At 41.0% G+C, this 27,239-nt stretch overlaps 1 protein-coding gene across 6 annotated transcripts; it reads right to left on the bottom strand.

Annotated features, from left to right (window-relative positions):
* On the bottom strand, positions 1-26,719 carry trak1 (trafficking kinesin protein 1). Of its 6 annotated transcripts, none has more exons than XM_020710063.2 (17): positions 26,524-26,719; positions 20,148-20,342; positions 10,717-10,793; positions 9,466-9,582; positions 9,087-9,187; positions 8,804-8,912; positions 8,477-8,555; positions 8,235-8,365; positions 8,081-8,155; positions 7,876-8,013; positions 7,669-7,745; positions 7,358-7,594; positions 6,824-7,152; positions 4,943-5,386; positions 3,953-4,055; positions 3,652-3,750; positions 2,620-2,732 (listed from the first exon to the last, which is right to left on the bottom strand). In XM_020710063.2, the coding sequence occupies exons 1-16, from the start codon at positions 26,561-26,563 to the stop codon at positions 3,678-3,680; spliced, it is 2,325 nt and encodes a 774-aa protein (XP_020565722.1). In that variant the 5' UTR covers positions 26,564-26,719; the 3' UTR covers positions 2,620-2,732; positions 3,652-3,677. The 6 variants fall into 6 exon arrangements, with proteins under 6 accessions (XP_011483373.1, XP_011483374.1, XP_011483376.1 ...); XM_020710064.2 differs by having other exon boundaries at positions 2,625-2,732; positions 3,664-3,750; XM_011485071.3 differs by lacking the exon at positions 3,652-3,750 and having other exon boundaries at positions 1-2,732.
* Positions 26,720-27,239: the final 520 nt, after the last annotated feature.

Raw genomic sequence — 27,239 nt, 5'->3', positions numbered from 1 at the left:
TTTGATGCATTTATCCCTTTATTAATAGTGCAACCAGTTCTGTAAAATAGAACTCGGACTCTGATCAGCTTCATTCCACCATTATCCTACACAAACAACACAATGATATTGTTTTTAATAAACTTTTTTTTTTTATAAAGTTAGCATGTTTGTTGCATAAATTTACAATGCAATAAAACCTCCCTTCATGAGGTCAACTTAGGTTAAACCAGCATACTGTGCAGATACATGGCCTTACAGCATGAAAACTAGAATAAATTACATTCAAATACACAAAGGAAATCTTCACACATATACACACTTATCTTCACTCTTGTTGCTTCAGTCAAACTGTTTTTAGTTCCAATACTGCTATTTTTATTTTCTTCTACACACTGTGCTATAGCCATAACATTTAGTCAGTTACTTCAAAAATGGATTTCAGGCTGCAGAAGTGTACGTTTCAGTTATTCATCAGTCATTTTAACTCAGTCTATGACACTGACAGAACATCTTTCAGGGTTGGCAACACAGCTCTGCTAAGCTGTTGAATTTTTGGAAATTATAGGTCATTCTTGAAATGTTTTATGGTTATAAATTATAAAAAAATTACTTGCAAAATTCTTCCATTGTAACTTTGGCATTGATAGATCATATTTCAGTGTAAGAAAGCCCCAGATCAAACTCCTCTACATTCGTATTCAACTTCCATCTTTTTTTTTTAACCAGACTGTAAGGACTTTATGAGAACAGCAGAACATAATCAAGAGAGAAAACGGAGAAGTTGTGGATTCCCTGCAGCTCTGCGGTCACAGTGTTCTGTTTGTCTAACTGGACCTGCTCTCCTCTGATCCATCGGGAAACACTGAAGACCTGTGAGGCCTAAGACCCGTCAGGACAAGAACAATAACCACATGGAGATGTCTCATGGGAAAGTGCGGGCGCCTTAGGATGCACACAACTGCATTGAGTCGAATTTACAGAAAAATGAAAGGCAAATTAAAACGATCAACAAATGCAACACACGCTGCATCTGCGAGGAGATGAGACGTGTTGGTCTTTAGGCACAGAAGTACATTCGGTCACAGCATCAGGGCAAATTAAAAGCCCCTATATGGATTCGGTTTGAAAGCAGAAACTGCTGGGTGAGTGATGGAGTCATTTCTAAGGCTATTAATACTATTTAAATTAAAAAAAAGATCAATTTATACAATATTAAAATACAACAATGGTTTGGATGAAAGTTATGAACAAATAAATAATCCCAGCTCAGACAGAGCAGCTGTGACGCAACAAACCTATAATTTCATCATGGCACCTATATGACCTCCTACAGACGCAGTAACAACAATGCTGAGTTCATTTCTGATTATTGATCTTATTGAGGAACAATAAACACAGTGCTGGAGTCAAACACCTCCCCATATTAAAAGATGACTGACAAAAAACACATACTTATGTCAGCATGAATAAAAGGTCTATAAGTCAAAACTTTTCATGGTTTGGGAGAGTTTTTGTTTTTTTCATTCTTACACCTTATGTCAGTTCTATTGCATATACATCATATAATAAAAAGAGAGAGAGAAAGGCCACATACTTGATGATCATCAGTCTGGCTGATGGTGTGTGAGAAGAACAGTAACAGCTTCAGTCAGGACTGGTTTTAGTCAACGCTCCGTTTGCAGTCCTGTGGTTTGGTGCAGCTTCAACAGCTGCTCAGTTTGAATGGAAAATGCTAAATGTATGTGTGCGATATTCAAACATATGTGGAATTGTGGTCTAAGCAGCCTCTGTTATTTCATTCGAGTGTCGCCCGTGTGTGTTTAGGAACCGCTGTGTGTTGTGTGACCGTCTCCCGTCCATCCAGAGCCTCGGGTGTGTGCATGTCCTTGTCAGTTGTTCGGGTTTTGCCTGCGTGGGGTGCGTGTGGTATGAGAATGTCTGTGCACGGAGGGCCGCCGGGGTCTTTCATGGCCATGCTGGCCCCCACTAAAGCAGGATAGCTCCTGTTCCGCCTCAGTCCTGCGTTCAAACCCGGAAGGCCGCCGCCTAAAGCAGCATTTCCCACCCCGCCGGAGCCAAAGGACGCTAACAGAGCACTCCCAGATGAGGCCGAGGCGGAGAAGGGAGAAAGCGTGCGAAACTGTTTGAGTTTGTCCACAAGTCCGAGGTTGGTCACCTCTGCTTGGCTGTCGTCGTCCATCTGTTTATCTCGCTCCATCTCTCCCAGAACTTCTCTCAGAATTGTGCGGGCCGGTTTGGAGGCGAGGAAGGCATCATAGTACGGCGGGTCTTCAGTGGAGGGGCTGAACTGAAACGCTGGAGCCGTCGAGGTGGAGGAGCAGGATTTGGAGTCAGGTGAGGTGGGCGGGGTGTGAGGCTGGAGCAGGAGCAGATCTGGTCGTTTCAGCGACTGTTTGACTTCACTCTCTGCTGGTCTGGCGATGCATCTCTGCTCCTGCCCCACTCTCATCATTAAAGCCCCTCGAGCCCCCAACCCTCTGTCCCAGCTGCACGGGTTATACACAGAGGCAGAAATTCCATGCTCCAGCAGGAGGTGCACCAAGCCCAGGGAGGTGCTGGTCGTCTTGGTGGAGTCCCTGAGGTTGGTGGAGGACTCGGCGTGAGAGAGCGAAAGTGAGAGACGCCGTGGGGTGCAACAGGGGGTGTAGGAGGGTGTGGAGGCTAAAGGAGAGGATGCGTGGGTGGGTGTTCCAAAGCCGGCACTGTTCTGACCCGTGGATACAGCTGAGCTGAAGAGAGAAGACAAAGATGGAGGAGGCAGGAAAAAAGAGACAAAAACAATTATTGAGGAAATGCAAATAAAGACTAAAACTGACACGTAAAGGACAGCTTTCCTGATTTCTCAATTAAGTAAATCAATATATAAATCAAGAAAGCCCAAAGGCTGTGACTCACAATGACAAATGGAAGCCTCTGCTAATCTATTTAAAAATTCTTGTTTTATTTCTTTACTCACTCTGATCATCGTTGGATCTATTGCAAAAGCGTTCCCAGTGGTCTTTGAAATTCACCTCTGAGTTGTGGGTGGGACTGAGAGCTCTCTGTTTACATTGCTGGTGCAACAAAAACGGCGAGCAATATTAATGCTCCAGCTCAGACGAGGAAGAAAAAAAACGCACGCAGATCAATTTGTCTGCAAGCGGATGCATCAGAATGGAGTGGAGTCGGGAGCTTTTGGCCCCTCCAGCGTATTTTCTACCTCACAGCTTCAAACTCATTTTTATTGTCTGATTCACAATGATTTGGACAAAATACTCAGAAATGCAATTTTGATCTTAATTGTCCTTATCACAAAAATAGTCCAATAATCCAGTGATGTGAGGAATTAGCATTACAAACAGCAGTTAGCAGCAGCCACGGCTAACATCAAAAGCTTTTGAGTGAATGTTTACATCTTTTCAATTCGACTTAAGAAAACGGCTCTGATGAAATGTGACTCTACATTAAATGACATGGCTTGTGAGTCTTCTAAAAGCCAACAGTTGTGTGCAACAACAGGGATGCTATTGGATGCATTTTGGCTCCAAAACACCACAAAGATCTTCAAAACGTCAGCCAGTCTGTGGGTTATGAACGCGGTTAGAGGCTGAACTGTGGCTTTACACAAACCCAAACCTGACTGAGATGCATCAGCATGCAGTCTCTCACCCATCTGCACACCTGAAGGTGTGTGATCAGTGGGTCTGTTCTACTGCGGCTATAACAACCATATGATACAACTCCAGCTCGTCTTCCTCATCAAATGACCTGCGAAGCCAATCACAGAGCAGAACCGGAAGATAAACAAGCAACCTCAAAAAATCATTGAAGAAAAAAAAAGGGCAACAAATAATAAGCAACTAGAGTAAGTTCAGGTGAATTTTTGCACTTGAAGGTAATTTTGGTTCATTTATCTACAATTAAGCTGAATAAAAACAAAGAATTCAGCATTTTGAAGATGTGGTGTTACCTTGGTGAAACAGAGGTCAGCTGATCAGAGGGGTGGAGGATCCTGCAGGTGGTGAAAGTGTAGGTGGAGCTGGTGTGGGACATGCACTTCCCTGGGAAATAAACTGGAAGAGAGAATCAAAAGGAGGAGAAGAAAAGAGAAAGATGAGGCCGTCAGTGCCTGAATCAAAATGTGCCGATAAAAGCCGCCACAAGAAAAAATATTGCAGATATTAAAGCGGGGAAAATAAAGCCTACACCATGTTTCACATCCCAAGCAGAAGCACCATAAAAGATTACTACAATTTCTATGAGACAGGTAAGTTATTACTATGAACAAGAATCCATTTCATTTCAAATGTGAATTTCTGCAGAAAGCATTTGACAAAAAATCAAAATCATAAAGTAAATCTGACGTAATCGCCTCAGCAGGGAGGAAGGCTGTGCCGTGTCTTTTTGAACTGAGTCGCAGCAATGTGGGTGCACAAAGGTGACCCCCCCCCCACATCACATGCACCAAGTCGGCGCCAATATATAGCAGCCGTTCATGTGATTTGGACGGCTGCACTGACAGCTCCTGACTGAACCCTTGTGTGTATGTGAGCCGGACACGGCCAGGTTATTTCTGCTGTAGTTGAGGTCAGCGAGATGCTCCAGAGCAAAACTTGTATGAAGGGGAAGAGCGCTGCTGAAGATGACGGGAGTGTGACTTGCAGAGAGGAAAGCAAAGAGCTGCAGCGAAAGAAAGGATAAGATAAATTAAAAAGTACTCTGTCATGATGGAGCTGGCCGACTGCATGCACAATGACTGCTCCTGGGAGGGGTGGGCGTGCTCACGGTGGATGTGAGAGAGGTCATGCAGGATGGAAGGTCACGTTAATTTTTAGTCAGAGGTCCGGTTAGCCTTCATCGCACCCCCCTCAACCCTTCCTCTTGAATTTCTTGCCATTCTCCCCGATACAAATACTCAGATGTCTGCAGTTCTGTGGCTGCAGCTAAAAGGCTCCCTCACCAGGCATGTGGTCCACAGGGCTCTGCTGCAGGGCCTGGAACTCCTTTTCCCTGCTGCTCTCGCAGGGAGGAGGGAGTGGAGAGGAAGAGTGGGGAGGGGGCATGCTTCCGACACGTCCGTCCTTCCCTTCAGCCGTTTCTAAGATTACACCCAGTCCGTTCGACTGAAGGTTTTCGTCAATGTCAGCAAATTTGTGGCAGCAGACAGACGGAGTCGAGGTAGACTGAGGCAGACCAAAGGGGGCGGGGCTCTCCCCTGGCAGGCAGGGGGGCGTGTCACATGGCTCTTCGTCCTCCTCTGGCTGGTCCAGCTGCCAGCCGTCTTCCTGCTCCTGATCCTGGGGTAAGTTACGGAAGCCCTTTGTGACCACACCGGGCCGGTGGTCCAGCAGAGCCCCCATGTGGGGCTGGGCCAGCTGCTGCCATGCATGCAGAGTAGCAGAACCTGAAAGAAGGAAAAAGATCCTCGTGTTAAGCTGACTCAGCTGCTTTCGTCACTCAAATCAAATAAAAAGAAACTGGAAACTTCAAATGTTTAAACTCTAATAAATAATATTACAACACTTCTTCTCCATGTTATTAATGAAATGTGTTTTTGCCCAGGAAAGGTATTTTCACACAACATGGAGGTTATGGACAAAATAAATAAGGTCTTTTTTTTTAAATCAACAGTTTTTTCCAAACATACTAATTTAAATATTTCAATTTAATAACTAAAGACAAACGTGAAGAAATGAGAGAAAAGAAAGGTGAGAAATGAAAGAAGTTTTATTAAAGATATATTAAACAGAAAAAGGACAGAAAAAACAGAAATGAACAAAAGCTGAAATGAGTAAAGTGATGAGTTGGACAGTCAATACAGTCATTTGGCACAAATGTTTTTCCTATTCTGAACCATTTTACTGTTGAGTTTTGAAAGCTGCATAAAATGATGTACAAAACGTCATGAGTATTATATGAAGATGAATGGAGCAGAAAGGTTTAGGGGCACGTGGACAAATATATAAAAGTGATAAAGACATAAAGTTGTTGTAAAACCCACTATGGACACTAGGTGGTGCCATTAGAGATGGAAAACACATTTCAAGAGCATGCAGAATATTTATATTTTAACATAACTTTGTATTTTAAAACCTACACAGAGAGAAAACCTGCTTTCAGATTTTTGCTTTTACAGAAAACAGTTTAATAAATATCAAATTACAGGCAAAAGAAATTCATACAAATCTAGGAACTGCAAAAAACACAAACATAGCTTTGTTGTAATTGGGTTGTGAAATAAAATATAAAATCAAAAAGTTATTTTTCTATTCTTTTAATCTGAATATAAATGTTTGCTTTTATTTATAATTCATTGTTTTAATATAACTATCAAGAATAACAAACCAGACAGCAGGATAATTAGTGTTTTAGATTTCAAGCCAGCAGCGTGGCTGAGTATGTCTAAAATAAAAGGAGTGCTGCAGATTTAGAGCATCCTCCCGCTGCTCCAGCACCTCCAGCAGACCTTCAGCAAAAGCCTGTGGAGCTCCAGCTGGAGGCTGTGAACTGGGCGACCTCAAAAGCTCCATCGAACGTGAGCTTCTCTGTAGCTTCTCTGTATCCAGAGAAGCACTCTGAAACAGTTTGGAACTGCTGTAGCTGTGAAAAACAAAATATTGTGTCTGGTGCTGCAGGGTCTGAGTCTGGGTCTGATTAATGTGACTCTGGGACACGTCCACAACCTCACAGTTGGACTGTTGTCTGAGCTTCTGGTTTAGTTGGTGGCTTTTGATCAGAATCTCATTTTCACCCACCAAAAATGTCTGTAAACTGGGATTTTGTTTCTCTTTTTCCTCACTCGAAGAATCAGTGAGCTTGTGACTCTCCAACAGATATTCACCTTCTAGCGGCTTTACGATCTGCAGCTTCTCCGGGAGGTAGGACCTTGAGGTGAATGAGAATCCTGACCACATGTTACTCATGGAGGGATGTGAGCACAGCGACAACAGACTCTCTGTTGGGGTTCCTGGGCCTCCACTTCCCTCCCCGCTTTCCTTTTCCTCATCCTTTGCCAGATAAGCCAGTTTCCTGTCTCTCTCCTCCTCAAAGAAGCGTTTTTCTGAGAGGTAGTTGTCCCGACGGAGGGACAGGCGACGAAGAGCGGCCTCCAAGTCTCTGCCGCCTGGGGTCCCGGGCGTACCAGGGGGGCGCTTGTTGGAGTCCTCTGACCTGAAAATGCCGAAATAGGAGGTTCATGATAAAATACTGGGTCAGGATATTAGAATAGAAATATTGGAAATATTTCTTTGCAAACAAGAAAGAACAAAAAACTTTTACGCCTTTAACCAAACAACGAAAGGTACATTAAAGTATAAAAACGTCTTAAGAGATGTAATAAAACATTTCAATGTTTAACAGTGAGAAGGGCACATACCCATCAGGACTGTCTGACACGCTGCTCGTCCTGTTGTCCAGGATGATCCCGCTGCCCGTCTCACTCCCAAACATGGAGGCGGAGAACGGTGTGCCAACCCTGCTGGAGCGGCCCGAGGTGAAGCAGGAGGTCTGATTGGAGCCGGGGATGTTGAGGGGTGAAGGAGCTGCAGAGGATCGCTGCTGACGCATCAGGTTGAGGTTCTTCACCGTTTGGAAGACTCGCTTTGGATGCAGTCTGGAGTGAGAGGAGAGTTTTGATAAAGAAGGGACTATGACGGGGTTGTTACCCATGTTAACTTTTGAATTTACCTCTGCTCTTCTACGTCTGGATCGTCCATCTGTAGCTCTTTCCTCATGGTTCCTTCAATTTCTGCTGCCAGAGAGTCCTGAAAAGAAAAGAAATACATCTACTGATTTTATGGCACAGCCTTAAAGATTTAAGGTACACGGCTTTCTTATGAGAAAAAAGTTCTGTAAGACACGAAGCTGTGTGCGACTAAAAGCTCTTTGACTGACCATTGGGAACAAGCCCAGAGAATGGAAACGCCTGGGATTGCTGAGGGGTAAACTTTTATTCCTCAGGTTCTTCAGCTCCTCCTGAGCTTCATGGAGCATCTCCATACACTCTGCATACTTGTCCTGCAACTCACGCAGCTACACAAAGACAGAGTTTTAAGACTTTGCCAGATTTGAATTATACTGACTGTAGAAGTGTCTTTACCTCAGCAGTGAGCTGTCTCTGAGCATCTTTGGCAGCACCCAAGTGTTGTGTGAGTTCTTCGTTTTCCACAGCATACTGTTTACACAAAACGGGACTGTCACAAAAAAACAAATTTGAAGTAATTCATCCTGAAAATCATTTAAAATGGTCATACAAGCTTGGCCTTCTTCTGCAGGTCTACAATCTGAGAGAGCAGATGTGTGATCTCCTCCTGCTGCCGCGAGGCGTCATCCGACTTTCTTGCCAGCTCTTCAGCCAGAGAAGAAATCTGCAAGTTGGCCCCTCCTGATGATGAGACCAAAGCAAAGCAATTCTAAAAAGGGTATCCGGACTGAATGAGCAGCAAGCATCTACAAAAACATTTGAAAAAAGGGTTTTTCTAAAGCTAACACTCACGTAGCTCTTTGACACAATCATTGACAAGTTGCTGCTCTTTCTCCTCGTAGGAGATGGTTTCAGTCTCCAGGTGGGTTGCCTGGAAAAGCAAGGCATTGCTGTTAGCATGATGAGACGGAAAATAGCACGTCAAAGATTAGACTAAGACAACCAACCTTTAAACCTGCCACTACTAAAGAACTTTGAAACACTTTTTAAATTAAGGGTTAAAAAAAAATGAAATCTTAGGTGTGATGTATACAAGTATTCATCACATCTCTAAAGCAAATATCTTTATTTTGATTAAAGATTCCAATCTGTCAAGAAGAAATGTGTGTGCGTTTGTACCACTGATCGGAGAGATTTGTTTTCTTCCTCTAAATCTTTGAGTTTCTTCTGTAAGGAGTCCAGGGGGAAAACAGCTGGAGCGGACACATAAGGTTCACTTGGACACACACTGTAAACACACCCATAAGAGTCCAGCTTTATTTTAAATAAAGATCAAAACTGGCAGCCTTTATGTATGTGTTGATTGCAATTCTGCTGCATTACAGCCCAGTCTGCTCTTTGATGGAGAAACAGTCTGCAGACGAGCATTGTGGGAAAAGGCAGTGAGTAACAGTGGACTTACGGCGTGGAGGTGCTGGACTCCCCCTCACTTTCCTCTGCAGCGTTGGTGTAAAACTGCAGCAGCTCATCTTTCATGGAGAGGTCATGACGCAGCTGAGATACCTGGGATGTATTTTAAGACTGTATGACTAAAATGCCATCATCATAAAACACTAATATTGCCATAACTACTGCTGTCCCCTAAAGTGTATTCCTGTTGGTACACTTCTAAAGCAGTATCACTGACATTCACTGTCTTCATATGCTGTTGATCCCATAGCACTGAGTTTACACAATATTTTTCCATCTTCCTTTGTCTTTTTTATTCTTGGCCTTTTTCTTAAAAAAAAAGTTTAAGTAAAATAATGATAGAAATACAAATGTGATACTTTTTCACAAACCTCCTCTCGTATGTGCTCTACTTGCTCCTCCAGCAGGTCATTCCTTTCACTGAGCGCTTTGTTCTTCTTTAACAAGGACTGTCCGATACGAGCTGCTAACTCCAAGTCACGCTCTTTCTGCAAAGAAGATGCTTAGCTTCATATAGAATTCAGACGTAAGATGACACAGCAGCTGCAGTTATTTTTAGCTGGATATGTTTCATGAAAAAAAATAGACTACATAAAATGGTCTTGTAGCATGGAAATTTTCAATCTAACGTTTGTACATAAAAACAGAAGATACTTTGTGGCTGTGTCCTTGGGTAAGACACTTTACACTCCCTGCCTCCAGTGTGGCTCCACTGGTGTGTGTATGGGTATGAATGCCCCGGTGATGGTCAGAGGGGCTGTAAGCACGTACTGGCACCGACGCCCCTGTCAGTCTGCCCCAGGGCAGCTGTGGCTACATCAGTAGCTTACCATCACCAAGTATGAATGAGGAGTGAATGAATAATGGAGACTTGTATTGTAAGTCTTTTTCACCTCCTGTTGTCAATGAAGTTTCTAATAAAAGTGAAAGAAGAGATGCAGGGTTGGAGACCCTTCTAGTATAAAGGTATAGGGACCCGTTGTGTCATGCCATCTTAGAACAGCAGAGGTTGGTTGGTTGGTAGCAGTTTCTGGCTCCATAAAAACTATTTTTTGTCAGTGTCCCGGCATGTGTCACACGATAAAGTAGGAGACCACGTTTACTTCTGCATGCCTCACACTCGATCTCTGTCTGGTTCAGGGGCCAGTGTTGTGGTACAAGTCTGCAAAGCCGGCCGGCAACCAGTCCCCAGAGACGATCACAGCTACAACGGCCACAACGGGTGAGCTGTGGGCGGGTCCTTAGTTCAACAGAGACTGGGTAGCTTGGGACATTTACATATTATGCAACATACCACTGCAGCTACAGAGAAAACATTTTTTCAGCAATGCCAGACGTTCGTTGACTGTAAGGCCATCTCTGACTGCTGTGTTTTGAAAATAGCTAAGGTTGAAGGTTCATCTGACAGTAACCCGGTTCTGTTTGCAGACACTCCGCACCACTAGCTTTGCATTTAGCCGTCACGGGAACATTTGAATATCAGCTGCTGAGAACGGGTTTTATGATGTCCTATCAACCTCTTTTGAACTCTGGAAGCCAGCAGACGTCAGGTGCCTCATAAACCTACAAAGTGCTTTAAAGTCCTTTTTTGGTCGGCTACACTTTGCTCTTTGCGTTCGTACCTCTTCCAGCAGTCGAGTGACAGCATCGATGTCACTGTACGTCTTTGTCATCTGGCCCACTCTGTCCGCACACAACACTGCAAGGAGACAGAGAAACAATGCTACTAAACTCAGTCAAGACAACAACTACCGGTACTTAAAAAAAATATTCACAATGAAATGTTAGGGCAGTAAAGATACAAATAAAGAAATAAAAAAACTAAAAATTTTTAATTTATGATTAAGCTTTTGGCTCGAACCAGTAGTGCCAAAAGGGAAAATTAATTTCTATTTATTACAAAACGTCTAAAATAGTGGAGAAATAATTATCAAGATTTTAACAACTAAGAATGAAGGTACAATAGACTGACAACATTTGTTGGTATTGAACTTAACATAAAATCAACGTAAATAAATATAAAAATTGGTTAGGCAAAGCTAACAGAAACATCACCTTTGTATGCTGAACATGAAGCGTTGCAATTTCTCTTTTACTTGAGTGTAGCCATTAGGCTATTATTAATGATATTTGAAAAGATTCCCGCATCTTCGCAGTAATTTGATGCATATTTCCCTGCATAGTTTTATATTCACATAATTCCACTCCTACCAGTAATGTAAAAGTTGAATTAAATGGTTGCTGTAGAGGATCATGGGAGTGATACTTGGATGATTTTGGGTTAATGAAGCTATTGATGCTAGACCTGATTAGGAAACCCATTGTCATCATTTTTTCTCCGACAAAAATGGGTGTGAAGTACACAATACTGAGTCAACGGCATTTCGATCAGCTCATTATGCAATTCTGTTCCAACACTCACCACATAACCGTGCTGAACTGCACCCATCATTACTGATAAAAAACATGAACTTAATCCCTCCTTTTGGTCAAGATGTCTATTCAGAGTCCCTCGATTCATCACAGTGCAACACAAGACACCATTGCACTGCCCCCCCCAGCCCACAACTCTATACATTTTTATGGCTGGATGATCTATGGGTGGATCCCCTGAGGGCACAAACATGTAAAATGTAAAAAAATGATATTTTAAGCATACATCAAAGCTGTAGGACATCTGTGTTTGTGCTTGTTCTGGTTTATAAATAAAGTTTATAAATAAAAAGTTTTATGGTGAACTGCTTCATACGACGGAGTTTTAAGCTTTTTTTAAAAAAAAACTGTTTTTTATCTATGTAGCTGATACAAAGATATTTAAATAATGAAATAAAAATAAAAACAAAAGATACACTTAAGCTCTTGTGTATTAATGTCAACTCTTCTCCATTTTCCAACACAATTATTTAATGTTTGGCAAATTCAAAACGTTTAAAGCTGATTTTGAAAATTGTACTTGATTTTTTTCAGACTTTTATTATATTTTTTCTTTTTTCTTTTTCCATGTACATTTAAAGCTTCATGGTGACTGATATTTAAAGGTAAGATGGTGGTGGTAAAAAAAATACCGGATAGAGGAGAAGAGGAATGAGAAGTTTTTATCTTCTGAAGCGACAATTTGATTCCTTTCAGCAGTCTATCTTTAACTAAAATTTAAATGCGAGGAACATACAGAATACTGACAACTAGAAAAATGCAAAGAGAGTCAAGCGATGCAAATGAAATATTTACTTATCCTCACAAAGATGGACAGTGTTTAGCTGGTGAGAGCAGAGATAAAGTCTGCTGGCTAAGAGCCTTTTAGGCATATTTTTCCCTAATAATGTTTCTTATTAAGCATGGATTTCACTGAAACGTGGTGCTATCATTGATCTGAGAGTGCATCTGCTAACTATAGATCCATTCAAAATTGATTGAGTCAGTTTTTTTAAACAAGCTTTTGTATAAATGCCCAACTATATGTGTGTGTGTGTTTGTATATTTACCTCCCAAAACTATTTACACTCGTTTTTTTAAATAGAAACACTTAAATGAACTCAGAACTCAATCAAAGTATGGCGTAACACTCTTTTTTTCCAGATCAGATAAAATGCTATAAAAATTATTGCAGAGTACAGTGACCTTCATTTAGCATTTGCTGCAACACAAAACGTGGGTTACATTACAGTCGCTGCCTCCTACCCTCTCCAAGTGTGTAGTTCAAAAATATTGCTAGAAAAATCCAGAATCTGAACTGTAATTTGGATTTTTAGAATCTGAAAACATTAAAAGACGTTAAGAGAAGTTGTTATAAATGTGCTGTATAAGGGCCTGGATGATTTATAACCTTGACTACAACTTACTAACAAACAAAGCAGCAGGAATGGGTAAGAGGTCACCATGGCGATGCAGAAACTCCATGTCCTGTTTATTTTTTCCTTTCAGGCTCCTTAACAGCCAAAACATTCTAAAGTCAGGTCTAAACTTTAGTGACACCATTCACCTCTAAACATTCAGGATAAAAGAAAGCACACAATTGTTTAAGAAACTGTTAATATGTTAAAAATTAAATTAGCTTAACTTGCTGGAAAATGTGTTTCCCCATTAAACAGAAAACATTTGTAAAAGTTTCAGTTATTAGGATTTTTAACCACTTAATAACAGCTGAGGTCAGGAGGATTTTTTAGTGTCTTTTGTAAAATGAAAAGAATTAAGCCAATGAAAACCAACAACTAAAGATAATAATTATGACATGAGGGTCTGTAGCAACAAAAACAACGCAAAACCGACAAGGTAGTGAATACTCGACAGAAAGGCTAAGATGAAGTTCAGATCAGGAGAACTACGACTGAGAGGACTTCAAAACAAAATAAGGTTGATCAGCAATACACAATCCAGCAAAAACAACACTAACAGCCCTTAGATTAAAAAAAACAACAACAACTACCTTCACATAAAACTTCTTGCTCTTCATCCATTTCTTTCTCTTGTTTGTAGCCCTCATGACTTGGTAGAAATACAAGCTCTTCCTCGTCTTGCCTTGTGCTTTCATGGAGAGGCAGACAAACGTATTCCTCATCTTGGTCGGGCTGCTTCGACAATTCAAGCTCACCTTCACATCCAGACATGAGCAGTGCCATCCTCTCCTGTGGCACCACGGCTAACCGGTAAAGCCCAAAGCCCGCAGGAGCAAAGCCATGGTTCCTGCCCCAATATTAGGACAGGTGTAACGTAGGAAACGCTGCAAAGTTCACTAATTGTGGGAAAACACACAATGGATTGGATGTTTGTTCTATTCCAAAGAGGATACCGTTCAGTCTCTTCCTGAAAGTGTATATGTCCTTCTCGCCTCTGTTGCAAATGACTGACAAATCCTGCGACCAGCAGAGTCAGCTGTAGGTGTGTAGGATCAGGATCATTCGCCACCTGTGGCGGGTCAAACAGCTCGACTCCTCCCCCTTTCTGACTCCTAATTGAATGGCCTTTTCTACAATACCACAGACTTAGGGTAGACTGGCACGCATTTACAGAGCCGGCCTACTCTATGAGATTAAGAATCAAGGGTAAAACAGATTTAACACAGCAGATGTGGGGATTTAAATGTTTATTATATCTTTAGCCTTGTAATCCTCACATGTTTCACTCAGACCTTGTTTTGTCTTAAATGCTGCGAGTTCAGGCTGACATTAACAGAGCACAAAAGAGCTCAATGCTGTGACTTCTTTTTCAAGTAAAGAAAACCTCTTCAAACCCCTCTCAAGTGACAGCAACTTGGTACAGTCCTGCTCAGCTTCAGATAACCACCTGAGGGCGGGGCCCAACAACACACACAAAAGCAAACACCTGCTTTCAGGGTGTGGCCAAACACAGACTCTCAGGTGAATGTTTTACATGCAGCCATGTCAGTTTGGTGAAAAAGCTGCTGACGAAAAGTTTTGAATGACAGTTGTAGTTTTTTTCCCCTGCATTCTTTCGCAAAACAAATAAAATATTCCTGTTAAAAAGAATCTAGTTTGGGACAAACCCTTCCTCTTTTGTGTCCAAGTATGTCTGTTACATTCCAACTGGTCACTGACTGCCCACCAGCCTGGTTTTTCCGGTTGTCTTTCTATGACAGCGGGTGTCTCCGCCCATTCTAAGTGCTCACTCAGGAGGTCATTGTCAGGATTCTCCCCCATGCTAATCCTCCTCTGTTACCAAAACGTTTTAGGCAAACAAATGAATGCTGTACTTCAATCACATTCTCTTTTGCTGACACAACTTTGAGCGTCTCTAGCCCTAGAGACCTGCTACAGGAAAACACAAAGTCCTGTGCTTTGAAAAAATGCTTAGATAAGGAAAGCAACAATTACACAATGTCTAAATACAATCATTTCTTCACTACTGAGTCACACAGAAACTAATCAACACTTACTTGAAACTGCTAGTTCATATTCATCTGACGAACCAAGGTAACCAATTAACTATTAAAACAAATACAAATGTATAAACATACTGTTTAACATGACGTAATATTTGTAGTTTAAATATAACAATATTTAATCTGGAGGATTTTCTTTTTGCATCTTAAAGGCTCGCTCTGGTCATATTTTATGTTCCCAGTGGTCTTTTAATTATGATGATGCCATTTTAAGCCAAATTCAAAAACCTGTGTCAATTTCTAGGACGTGATTCATTCGAAATTTTCCTCAGAGTTGTGTTCGGGACTGTCGGCGTAGAGTAACCCTGTTTCCCCTTTGCTCCCCGTTACTGAGAGCTCTCTGTTTACAAGCTCTTCCGCTATCTAACAGCCCCTCTCACCCCCAACCTAACATGAGTGGTGCAAGAAAATAGCAGGAAATATTCGGAGCTATCCAGCCGTACAGTTTTGAGCCAAATGCCACCTAAGACGAGAAAGAAAAAAGACGTACATGGATCTAGTCGTTTACAAGTGGATTGCATCGGAATCGAGCAAAGCAGCATATTTTCTATGGAACAAATACACTCTTTTTTGAAATGCATTTTTAAACGCAATTTTAAGCTTAATTTTCATTATATATGTCTTCAATGGAGTGGGTTTTTAATGACTTAAATTTATACCTTCTGTCCAAGGTAGGCTCAGCTGAAGTTGGGTTGAAAACAAACTGTACTTATTAAAATGGTTTCTAATAATTAACTATCTGGATGGAGTTCTCATTTCCTCATCCAGATCAAATGTGAATCAGTTTTCTAAATCCAACTATATCCTAAGAGGCAAACTAAAAAAGCCTATCATATAGCTTATAAGCCTATAAATAAATAAAAACTACTATTTTATTACCTGTACCTACTAACCTCAGTGAGACCCAGTCTTTCCAAAGTGCAGGACCACAAAGACACAAAGAAGAGAAGGAATGTTCTGCTCATCAGTCTCTGCTCCAGTGTTATCGCTTTTGTCATTATCAAGAAAAGGGATTCAGTTCAATGGTTCTAAGCAGAGCCAACAAGAGTTTGGACAAACACCAAGCAGTGTTCCTGTGACGTTTATTCTTTTATCAACTGCATGTCCCATCAAAAACAAACAAACTGCTCTTGCTTTTCCACCACATCACTTTCTGTTTTATCTATCCTTTCTGTTAGGAATCTCACTTTTCTTCACACTCTATTAACGGTTTTAATAATTAACCTGCAAAGAGATGTATCTGAATTACAAGCCACTCGTGTTCCTTAAGATTTAAACTGTAGCTTAATCATTACGGAAACAAAAGCAGGAACACATATTTACCCCCCTTGCTGACTGAGCTGCATACAAACTCCTGCAAGAGATAAAGTTTGGCTTTAGGTCAAAAATCCAGGACTATTTCAGTCTTTGATAGGTTGCTAAGCACAGATAGCTAAATCCTAAATGTTGTCAACTGTACAGACTGGAAAACAAACATTTGTTCCACAAAAGCAGCCCTCACATTCCTATTGGATGATCACTTTCAGCCTCAGTTGAAACTTTGTCCTGGCTGCACTTTGTTCATTTGACCAATTTGTTTGATGGGTTCTGAAAGTGTAAATAAGTCTGCTGCAAGGCAGTGTCGACAGAGGTCGCTGAGATCTCATGCAAAGCATTGAGCTAAATATACTCTAGCCTACTTCCGTTTGCCTGCCTCTTGTCATTTCTTTGAAGAAATTGAGCTGCTTGCTATTTCTGCCTTCACACAATAACGAGATTTATTAAGAACATTATCTCTTATTGGACAATATTTGTGCTTAAAAAGTACCAAAATCAAATACTAGAGTCCAGCTTGGGCTTCAGATATTCAGACTAAACAGCGCCAACATGAAATTATCCCATTTGTACAATCCACTAGTCTTTTAAAGCAAAAACTATATTCTTGCAAGTGTATTCATGGAGTTCAATTAAAAACATTTGCTACACATAAAGAAAATTGTGTTATAATACAAAGCGCATGATTGCCCTACACACTGCTACATAAAAGGAAATAAGAGACCAGGCTGCGTAAAAATGAAAAAGAAACACAGAGATGTTTTCTGTGATGATCCTTACTACTGTGTTTACCCTGTTCCTGTCACATGACCCCTTACTATTGCCCCCTGGGAAGCATCATTCAGCAGAACCATGACCTGCATGAGTTTAACTTACTGCAAATACCAGCATTAGCTGCTGCTGTAGACTGTGGCACGTTACATAAATAGTTTCACTGCATCAGAGTCGATTATATAAGGAGCTTTGCATTTCCTTGACTTCTTAATAACCACATTTTTCCAAGATTTGTGGGTTTTTTTATCCTGAAATCCAGGTGAACATAGAGCTTTTGACTCCATAAGAACATTAAGCCTCTGCCTGAAAGCATGTTGTAGCGGGTTCTTACCATCAGTACACTCTTCATAGTACCAGTCCAGCTCATAGTAGTCAGCCTTGACAAACCTCTGGCCTCTGCTTTGGCCTCGCCTCTTCATCCTTACTGTTCTGCCACACGGATGTGCTGATGTCCCAGCATATTAATGCTTCACATCGCTGAGAGTGCCAACATTCCAGCCAACATTCTGATCAGAGATGGTGTCCTCAAAACAATTCCAAGGTTTTGTACAGTCGTCTTTTACTGACGAGTTTTGTTATACTAGGAGGGACGAGAGGTTAACAGGAGTTTTCTTCGGTCTCATCACAAGTTGTTTCTGTTCAAAAATAATTACAGGTGTCCTCCAGGGGTATTACCCCGCTGCTGGTGGCTTTACTGATGCAACACCACTGTCAGCCTGTGACGTTTGTCTTTCTTCTTTATCAAAAATTCCTTACCAGGTCAGCAAAGTTCTGAATCTGTGAGTTTGTCCATGTGCTCCATCTCCTCGTATTCCCTCTTCATCATTACTAAGCTTAAAAAAAGGCATCAGGCTCTGTCATCTCATGTCCAAATCCTATTGCAGCTGCTCATCGATTTGTTTTCCTCTCATGGTTTCATTCTCCTTGAGCTGATGTCGTCTTGTTGGGGTCAAATAATGACCTTGTTCTTCGCTGTTACAACATTCTTTCTCATCAGGCTCCACGCAGGGAACACCACAGTGACTCAATGAACACCGAGACAGAGCAGGCAGCAGCAGTCACGGGGTTTGCAGCAGAAACGATGCTGATGATGACATCCAGGGAGGGGCGGGCTTAGAGAGAGTCTTAAGCCAATGAAAGACAGAAGCAGTGCTTTCATGCTCCCGCCCACATTTTTTTTTATTTTAAAGCATTTCCCCCTCCTCTCCTCTACTTTGTCCTTCTCTATGGTTGCTATAGTAACAGGCTCAGACTCCAAGGCCTCTCAGCATGTAGAGGGAGTCAGTATAATAGCAGTGTGGTGTTGGAAGAGATGACATGGACGGAAATGAACAACAACGACGAGTCATCAAGGATTTCTTTTCCTCACCGAGGAGTCTTGGAATCCGTTAACAAAACTCGTTTGGAGCATCATCAAAATGCCAAAATAAGGAGCAGTCCCCTTCAAGTGTTACCAAAACCTGCTCTATATTAAAACCTTTGGCTTGACAGGCTTTGAAAGCTCACCCAAAACAGTTAACAGTTCAAGGTACACTAACGAGCGAGCAGCATAATTACAATGGTAGCGAGTTTAAACTGAGCATTACTGGGTCTGAAAGCTGAATGCAGATCCTAGAACAAGTAGATCACTCCTATCACCTCCTGCTTTCATAGATTCACTAGAGTTTCATAATTATTGATTACGCTAAACATCTCAGTGATAACAAGTCAATGAAATTTGTAATTGGAAAGATATTAATATAAAGATATTTGTGACATTGTTTTGATAACTTGAGGCTTTTTTTCTTTAAATCTTTTTTACTTTTGTGAATAATGATTATATGGTTGGTGTGTGAAAATGTATGCATAAATTATTGTAAGATTGAAGGTGTATTGAAGGCGTTTTGCGATAACAATAAATTTGCGATTTATTTATTGTGCGGGCCTAGAATTAATACAATTTTTCTTCTATTCAATCCTTTTTTGAGCATTTTTTTACTTTGTCTTGTTTATTTAACATTTTTATTTTGTGTTTGAAAAACAAAAGGAAATCAATCAATCAATAGATTCAAGGAATCTGGAAGAAGAGTTTTTCTTTGTAAGTACTTATGCTTATAGCAAATCTCCCTTACAAAATAACTATCTAAATTCACAGTTTTTTTTATCTGACATGTCCAGCATTGACACAAATATTTTCCAAAATAACTCATGGAGACATGTGGGTGTTTTGTCATCACTGCTGCCTGCATGTCATCATCTCATCAGACACGCCCCTCTTAAGCAGCAGGTCACCTCGGCAACCACATGGTGGGACGCGGCTGGCTTTTCCATACCGTGCCGTGCAGAAGAAAATCAGAGCCTTCCAGCCAAGAGAAGACGGGACGTGACCGAGCTTTGCTCACATATCACGGCCCCTAAGGGTGCTGACACCCGGGCCATCTGTCTGAGGTAACAACGACAAGCAACATGGTGCTGGTGAGGAGGAATACAAGTGGGTAAGCAGTTAGAGATTGCAGTGAGTAAAAGGATAAAAAGCAATCATGACGCTTTTGCTGTTTTTTTTTTTTCTAGTTTAAAGATTTCTTATAACGATTATTGAAGCTGGTTTCTGTGTATTTTTAGAAACATTTTTTACTCTTAGTCACTATTCATGCAGACATGAATTAAGGTTTAATAATTAATAAAGAAAAAAAAAGATGGAAGTCTGAGCGTGTCATGTGCGACGCTGGCACGTGTTTTTGTGAGCCGGAGATTGTTTACTTTTCCAGTTGCGTGCAAAATGGGAGTGTCTGATTTAGAGCTGAAATAGGTGGCAACCACAGGGCATGTCTGATAAGAAACAACAGAGACCTGCTTCCAAACCGCAGGCTGCAGGGGAAAACACAACATAATCAGGCCAAGATAGAGACACAGCTTTAGCAACAATGTCCAGCAGTTGAACTGATACAGACAGACTGATGGTCATTTCTGTCTCAGGTTAAAAGGTCAGAACAGAACCGATCCCTCTTAGTAACACTCCGGTGAGGATTTCCTGGAAGTTTTGCTCAATATTTATCATTCATTGTTTATGATGTAAAGAAGGGCACTTACAGAAGTATTTTAGGGTCTCATCGATCTGCTCAGTGGTCAGGTCAAGGGCCGAGTCGGGGTCCACCAGTGGCGTGTGCAGCCAGTCATCCTGATCATAACCAAAGATGGTATCGGCCCTCAGCTTGTAGACTGGCAGCTGCTCCTCCAATAAGCTGATAATCTCGAGCTCCGGCAAGTCAGTGCTGTTACACACATCTGCACGAGGAGACAGGGAGAATCAGTACTGTGCTTTCATGGTAAACATACATACATACAAGTATCTGCAAACTGTGGTGAATTTTCAGGCAGCTGATTTGAAGTTTATTAATGGTGAACAGTGTTTTTTTTAAATCACATCCCTACTTTGTTGTGTGCTTCATGTCATCAGACAGTTGTAGTTATTTTATGATCACACTGCACTCTTAAACTGAAGCCAAGATGACATAATATTATATTCTGCTAGATATTTCCTTAATCTTAAATGCATGTATGGATTATTTATCAGATTTAGCTCAATGAAGACTCACTCTCATTTCTTCACAAATATAAAAAAGAAAACAGACGTCTAACATGAACACGAATTTCTCCTCTACATAAGTTTGCCGTATTGTAAAATATGCTCATTAATCACGATCAGACATTTTTCAGAGTGCTGAAATTACTCGCATTAAAGAAGAATTCCTTAAAACCATGTTGAGGGTGAAAAATGTAAATCCAGTGAGGCATTCATTGAAACCACAAGTTTATGAGGCCCTCTGGTGGTCCATTAAGGAAACACATTTAGAGCTTTAAAAATGGAGTTGAAAACTCGCTGGTGTTTGTTTTTTTGTTTGTTATAGATGTAATTCCACATATGATACCAAAACCTAAAGTAAAATCCTAGTGGTAATAGAAAAAATAATAATTTTGCACACAATTCAAAAGATTCAAAGTACTAGAAACTACATATTTTATTTTCATTTACATAGTAGAATTTCCAGCTCTTTGATGGTTCTTAAGCCAGACTGGGGTTGTTAAAATTAAAATAAAAAGCAAGGAAAGAATTAAACCCTAGAACAAAACTACACATATTCTGGATTATCTATATGACATGTGTTCACTAGTTTGACATTTAAAAACATAAAATACACCGAGATGTAACATGAAGGATTCCTAAATAGTTGCAGCATTTAGAAAAATACCCAACGATCACACATATTAGCTTTTGCAGAAGTATTGCCCTTAACCTCAGATCTCAACAATGTGCTTTTCACATTTTATCACAACTCATCTTTATCAGGAGTCCTTTACATCACAATATTCAAAGTTTTAGTGTTTTTTATTGGTACACAAACGCAGATAGAAGATGATGGATTGACAGAATCAGCATGGACGTGAGAATTAACATACTCTAAAAAAAACATCCTTTGTCTTTTTGCTCCGAGGCTCCTCTGTCTGCACGTCTGTCTGTCTGTGACTTCCTGACAATACCGTCTCTTACAGTTTGTCAGTCTGAGTGACGGATTGTGCTGAGAAAGGGAAAAACACATGCTGCTCTCACCCACAGCAGCTGGTGAATCATTCAGCAAGCACAGCCAGCTAAGTTTCAGAAGTGCTGACTTCTGACAACCGTCATGTCAAGAAAAGAGATTTAATATATAAAAAAGCATAAATAGGGTTTAACCCCTTTCGTGTCACCTCAGTATAGATATACTTATCTAAATGTAGCCTAAACAGTGAAGGTTGTATTTTGGGATTGTACAAAACACAGAATGGCAGCACATTCTACAGCACATTTATCCCATTGAGTTTCTTTTGTAAATCACAAAACTTTAGAAAAACTCTTTTGAAATGCACACCCTTCAGTTTGGTTTATTTGTTAAAGTGCCAGTTCACAACTAAGGTTGTCTCAAAATGCTACGAAAAGAGAAAAAATATCAGACCAAGCTGTTTTACTTAAAGTTAAAAGTATTGCTTATAAGTGATTTAATTAAAGTTCAATTGATCTCGTTTTTGTTTGGCTATGATTCTTTTATTACATGGAAAATAAGGTTTAAAATGAACAAAAGATGAAACTATCGTTAATAGGAAGCATTCTTGCATTGAAGCCTTTGCTGATAAAAATACATTAAATTGTTGGAGGAAAACAACAAGTGAGGTTTGACTTCATTGACTTTAACTCTGGATTCTGTGCTTGAAAGCACGTCTGAGCTTCAAGATGAGGTTATAAATAGTGCAACAAACGTTCACAAGTTCCTGAGAGCATGTGACTCTGAATGATTAACCTCCCACAAAACCAACTTGATAAGAAATCAATTTGACTTTTAATAAATGTAAAAACAAACATAGGTCCTATTTGAGATTTTCAAATGGCTTTTAGTGACATGTGAATGTCACAACCTCAAGTTCCAGGCCAATTTTCAAATGTAAATATAGATCGTCAGGTGACATAATGGAAACAAGTAGCAAGGACGCACTGACACATGGGAGAGGCCATAATTCACAAGAGCAGAGAAGTTCAAGTTCAAAGGCAAGAGGAGCACGGCCGCAGCCTGAGCAATGCAGCAGCAAAGAGAAGCAACAACACAAAGACACATTTAAGAGTTACCAGCATAGGAAAAGTCATCCTGACCTTTTACAAGTTTAGCCATACAGAGATTTTCAACATCAGTTTTAGCTCTAGCTGAATGAAGAAGATGGACAGTAAAAGCATGAGGCCTGGTCTCTACCAGACAACTGGAGTCTGTGTCTGACAGCTAAAGTAACACAATGAGATTTCTGCTCCACTGAAGTTCAACATGGCTGCCTCCTGTTTGACCACAGCATGTAGCATGTTCCCATGTATGCAGAGATCAGAACACTTAACCCCCCAAACTTGAAGATGCAATGTGTTGATGTGTATGTTCTGACTTATCAAAATTGCTACAAGTTGTCGTCCCTACAGTTACTTTGTCAATGCAAGCCTAAGCAGGAAACAAGTCAATACGGGGTCAATACGGGGCAAAAAGACAAACAACTGAGAGTGCCGTTGTACTCTCTGCTCGGTCTACTCACTCATGGTGCCTGGAGCCCAACAATCCCCAAAAATCCTGCCCTCCAATCACATTTTCCACTGGTATCGGAGAGATCACAAAAAAGAAAGAGGAAAACAGAAGAGAGTGGAGAGGGTGAGAAACAGGAAGGGTGGGAGGGGGTACTGTGTGAGGGGCAAAAAGGAAAGGAGGAACAGAGAGATAGGGAGCAGTGTAGGGGAGAAAGAGACCCGAGCCAAACTGGTGGGCCATGCCTAACATGCCAATGACGGTATTTAACTGGACCGCCCCTTATTTACTCTGTTGCTCTCTGTCCCTCTGACAACCAACAAACTCAGAGGGACGCTCAGCTAAGTTAACCACACACACACACACACACACCCATGGATGGACACTCCTGTCATTCTGATCCTCTGCAAACCGCACATAATGACAAGCTTGACACAGTCCATGTCAATGCATTGTTTTTGCTCCTTCAGCTCTTGCAGTCACTTCCTTTGTAGAAAACATACACATCAAGTGTGTAGGAGAGGGAAGTGTGTCATGAAAGCACTTCAAATGTTTTGGGTTTTTTTTTGCACTGGACCAGGTCAGAGGAATTCTCTGAACAAAACACAGCCTGAAAAAACTCCACAAATACCACATATTGGCACAAAATAGCACCGGACTATATTCGCCTTCCTGTGAGGTCATAGTTTTAAAAGCACACTTTTAGCTACAGTAATCAGTTTGGAATTAGTAGTTACTAAATTTCCTATTAATCTGAGCCAAATTCAACCAATAATTACCACAAACAAACCAAGAATTACCAATTATCTAGGTGCTTTTCTACTTGAACTATTACAGCACAATGAATGCTTTTGTTAGCTTGAACTAAATCACAGCCAGGAAGTAGACGTGTCCTACATGACTTCATCTGTGTCTCACTCAGGTTCCCTGCCCCCCTTCTTTCTCTCTTTGTGTAGGCAAACTCCTCTCTCTTCAACAGTCCATCCCATAATGCCACTGTTGCTTGACTCCTTCAATGGCAGATGACTGGTAACCACAGAGAAATTCCAATACAACCAGTAAATTGTTGCACGGCAACAGGCGCTCAACAGACTTTTAGTTTGTTTAGTTTAAAACTTTGGGATCGCTTAAGTCAAAAAAGAGCAACGGACAGAATGAGATATGTTTTTTTTTTTTAGTAAAGAGACAAATTTGGTTTAAACATGTAGTGCTGTAAACCTTATTCTCCCAGTAGATGGCAGCACTGACCCTCTTTGGAAGCCCTGTCCTTAGTGCTATCTTAGATGACCCCACCCTTACATTGACGTGTTCTCCCTACCATGACAAAGGTGGATAAAGGTGGAAAGATTTCATGTAATCATGGACACCAGTGAAGATCACAAATCATTGAAGAAAAAAGGTTCAGGGCACTGTCTAGTGGGGCCTAGGTGACCCAACTCCCAATGTTAAAGTGCCTAGGATAGCACAAGGGTTACAAACAATAAATCCATTTCCAACATGTTACAAAACTGAGTTAATACATTGGGATGCTTAACATTAATACTGCCATTTCTCCATTATCAAGCTAAAATCATATAATGCAGTTATTGTTCAACAGCTTAAACATTAAAGAGGAATAAAGGGAAGATCTTGAATTACAAAGTTTGAATGTAAGTCAACCAGTTAATGCTTACATGCTAACATGATATGTGGAGCATAAAGTGCCAATAAGGTTTTACAAGGCTACTCTAAAAGCAGCACATCAGCCAGTAATGTGATGTTTTAGCCTCTCTCCAAAACCTGCTTGTCCAAGCATAATCTCCCAACATGCAAGAAGGGTTCATTCACCACTAACTCCAATTCTTTGAACCATTACGTCAGGCTTCATGGAAAGGCGTGTATCTTCCCATTAGAGCAGGACAATGTTTACATTCTTTTGTTTCATTTCATTTCATTTTTTTGGGATAATTCTAAACATGTAAGGGCAAAAAAAAAAAAAAAACTGGTTTAGCCTCCTTAATCTCTTATGTAAACACATGAAATGAGTTCCTATACAATTTTTAGACTTTCAGAAACTATCCAGGTTCCTAAAACAATAGAGGTCTTCTAACTTTGATTGAAGGAGTGCAGGAAGCTTTTAAAAAGGGCACCCAGACATAAGTGTACACCCACGCACACAACACACACACATGTAGCAGCAGCTTGGTCTTAAACAGCTCTAAAGACTTGGTACCAGTATTTGTCGTGACCATTTTGCCTGTTGTATCTTGTTCCAGACACACAAAGAATGAGACATTGGAATCAGTTGCTTTTGTAATTGCAGACTTTTACCTCACAATTGTGAAAGGAATTCCGTCAGATGTGTAATCCTACAGCTCTGAATGACATTAGAAAAACTGAACACTTTTCAACACTACAAAGATAAATGAAGTGAAGTAGAGCAATAAATGTCAGTGCTTCAGGTGAGCAAACCCAGGTTTCCTAATGATGCTCTTTGTGGCTGTTGCTAAGCACAGAACGGACACTGCTTTTCAAATAATACCAGGAACTGAGCTCATACAGGGAGGGCCTTTTCCTGTTTCTATGTGCAAGAAAGAGAGCAGGATTTAATCCCTGCTGACCTAACGTGTTAGCCTGTGCAAGGCCGTCCAGCAGATAAAGACAGTCTTCAGTCTCCTCCCTCCTCTGTATTTGCTCTTCATGAGAAAGGGCTGAAGTTAAACTGTGTCAGCAGTGTTTTACCATCAAGGTAAGATGAGTTTATCAAATGATTGCACGAGGAAAGGTTGATCACTGAGTGTAATGGATCCACTGCAGTACAGAAGTTTCTACTTTCCAGTTTCCTTTAAAATGAAGTGTAGAAATTCTGGGCTTGACAAGCGGGCCCAGACTGTAAACAAAAAGCGGGTGAGGCTACTATAAAACTGAAATATGTCAAATGAGATCAAACGTATCTCTGTGCTTTTTTGGGGAGTGACAGATAGAGTGAAGATGCGATGGTTGGATACACTGACAGAAAAACTCCTCTGGGAGCTTTTCTCTTGTTCACACGCTAGCTTATATATAGTGCTGAGGCCCCCCAAGGCTTTTTACTGACAGGATGTGACATTACAAAATTGGTCACAGATTTTCCCGAGTTTAAGCTTCCCTCTTATCAACAACAGAGTCCACAGTCTGGATTGTTTACTGTAACTTGATTTTAAAACCATTTTGAAATAAGGTCTGACATTACTATAGTCTACTTACTTGGTGTACAACTCTAGTAACTTGGTAATGGCTTTCAAAGAGCTGTTTTGAAAGATGAATTATGTATAAATCATAAAGTACTGCCGTTGGTGTGCTAAATGGACTTGTAAGGTTTGTTTACGCTCTTTCATAACATATGAAAGCAGCATTACCAGTAATGGTCTGGGCATCTTTGCAGGGGGCCGTAAACATCTGAAGTGCAGCCGGCAGACTGCCCTCACTGACGTACTCCTCGTCTTCATCTTCCTCGCTCGCCAGCTGGAGCCCTGGGTCATGGGGCTGAAACAAGGGTTTTGAGGACTGTGCAGGAAGTGGGGCGGAGGAGCAGGAACAGGTGTGGGGAGTCTGCGTCCTTGGGTCCAGCTTGGCGCTGAGCAGTTACTGATTGGAAAAGGGATGGGCCATCGACAAGACGAGGATCCTCCAAGCAGGAATTACAGCCAAACTAGGTTGGTCTTGAGGGCATCACTGGGCCAAATGAATCAGGGCATCTCACTGCACTCTGTGCAGAGTTCATGTGCTCAGAGCATACCTAAAAAGAGAAAGATGGGGGGGGGGGATACCTCTGTTAATATTAACATGGATAGACAGATGTACAAAGATTTCCGAGAAAAAAATACTACTTTTAGAGTTTACTTTTGATTGTTTTGCTGAAATGTGTTGGTAACATCTTGATCTCATGGCAAGCTTTTTTATTTTTTTGTCATTACTCCTAACTGGCTGAAAACTGAACAAGATTTTACCATTAGCCGATAAGACTAATGTTTCATCCAATTTAACTGTGGATGGATGGCTCAGTTGGCTGCATGAAGGACTGGCGGGTGGGAAACCAGTGTTTGTTTTCCAGGGGGCGCAATGAGCTTCATCC

Source organism: Oryzias latipes, chromosome 16, assembly GCF_002234675.1.
Source record: "Oryzias latipes chromosome 16, ASM223467v1".
In the NCBI taxonomy this organism is placed as follows: domain Eukaryota; kingdom Metazoa; phylum Chordata; class Actinopteri; order Beloniformes; family Adrianichthyidae; genus Oryzias; species Oryzias latipes.
Note: the sequence above shows the minus strand (reverse complement) of the source record. Positions and strands in the feature narration are given on the sequence as shown.

Coding starts and splice junctions, on each gene's coding strand:
- trak1 (XM_011485071.3), bottom strand. CDS start 26,563: ATGTTTACGGCCCCCTGCAAAGATGCCCAGACCATTACTG. Junction 9,188..9,465: donor TAGAGCACATACGAGAGGAG/GTTTGTGAAAAA, acceptor AATACATCCCAG/GTATCTCAGCTGCGTCATGA. Junction 7,153..7,357: donor GTGTCAGACAGTCCTGATGG/GTATGTGCCCTT, acceptor CGGCATTTTCAG/GTCAGAGGACTCCAACAAGC.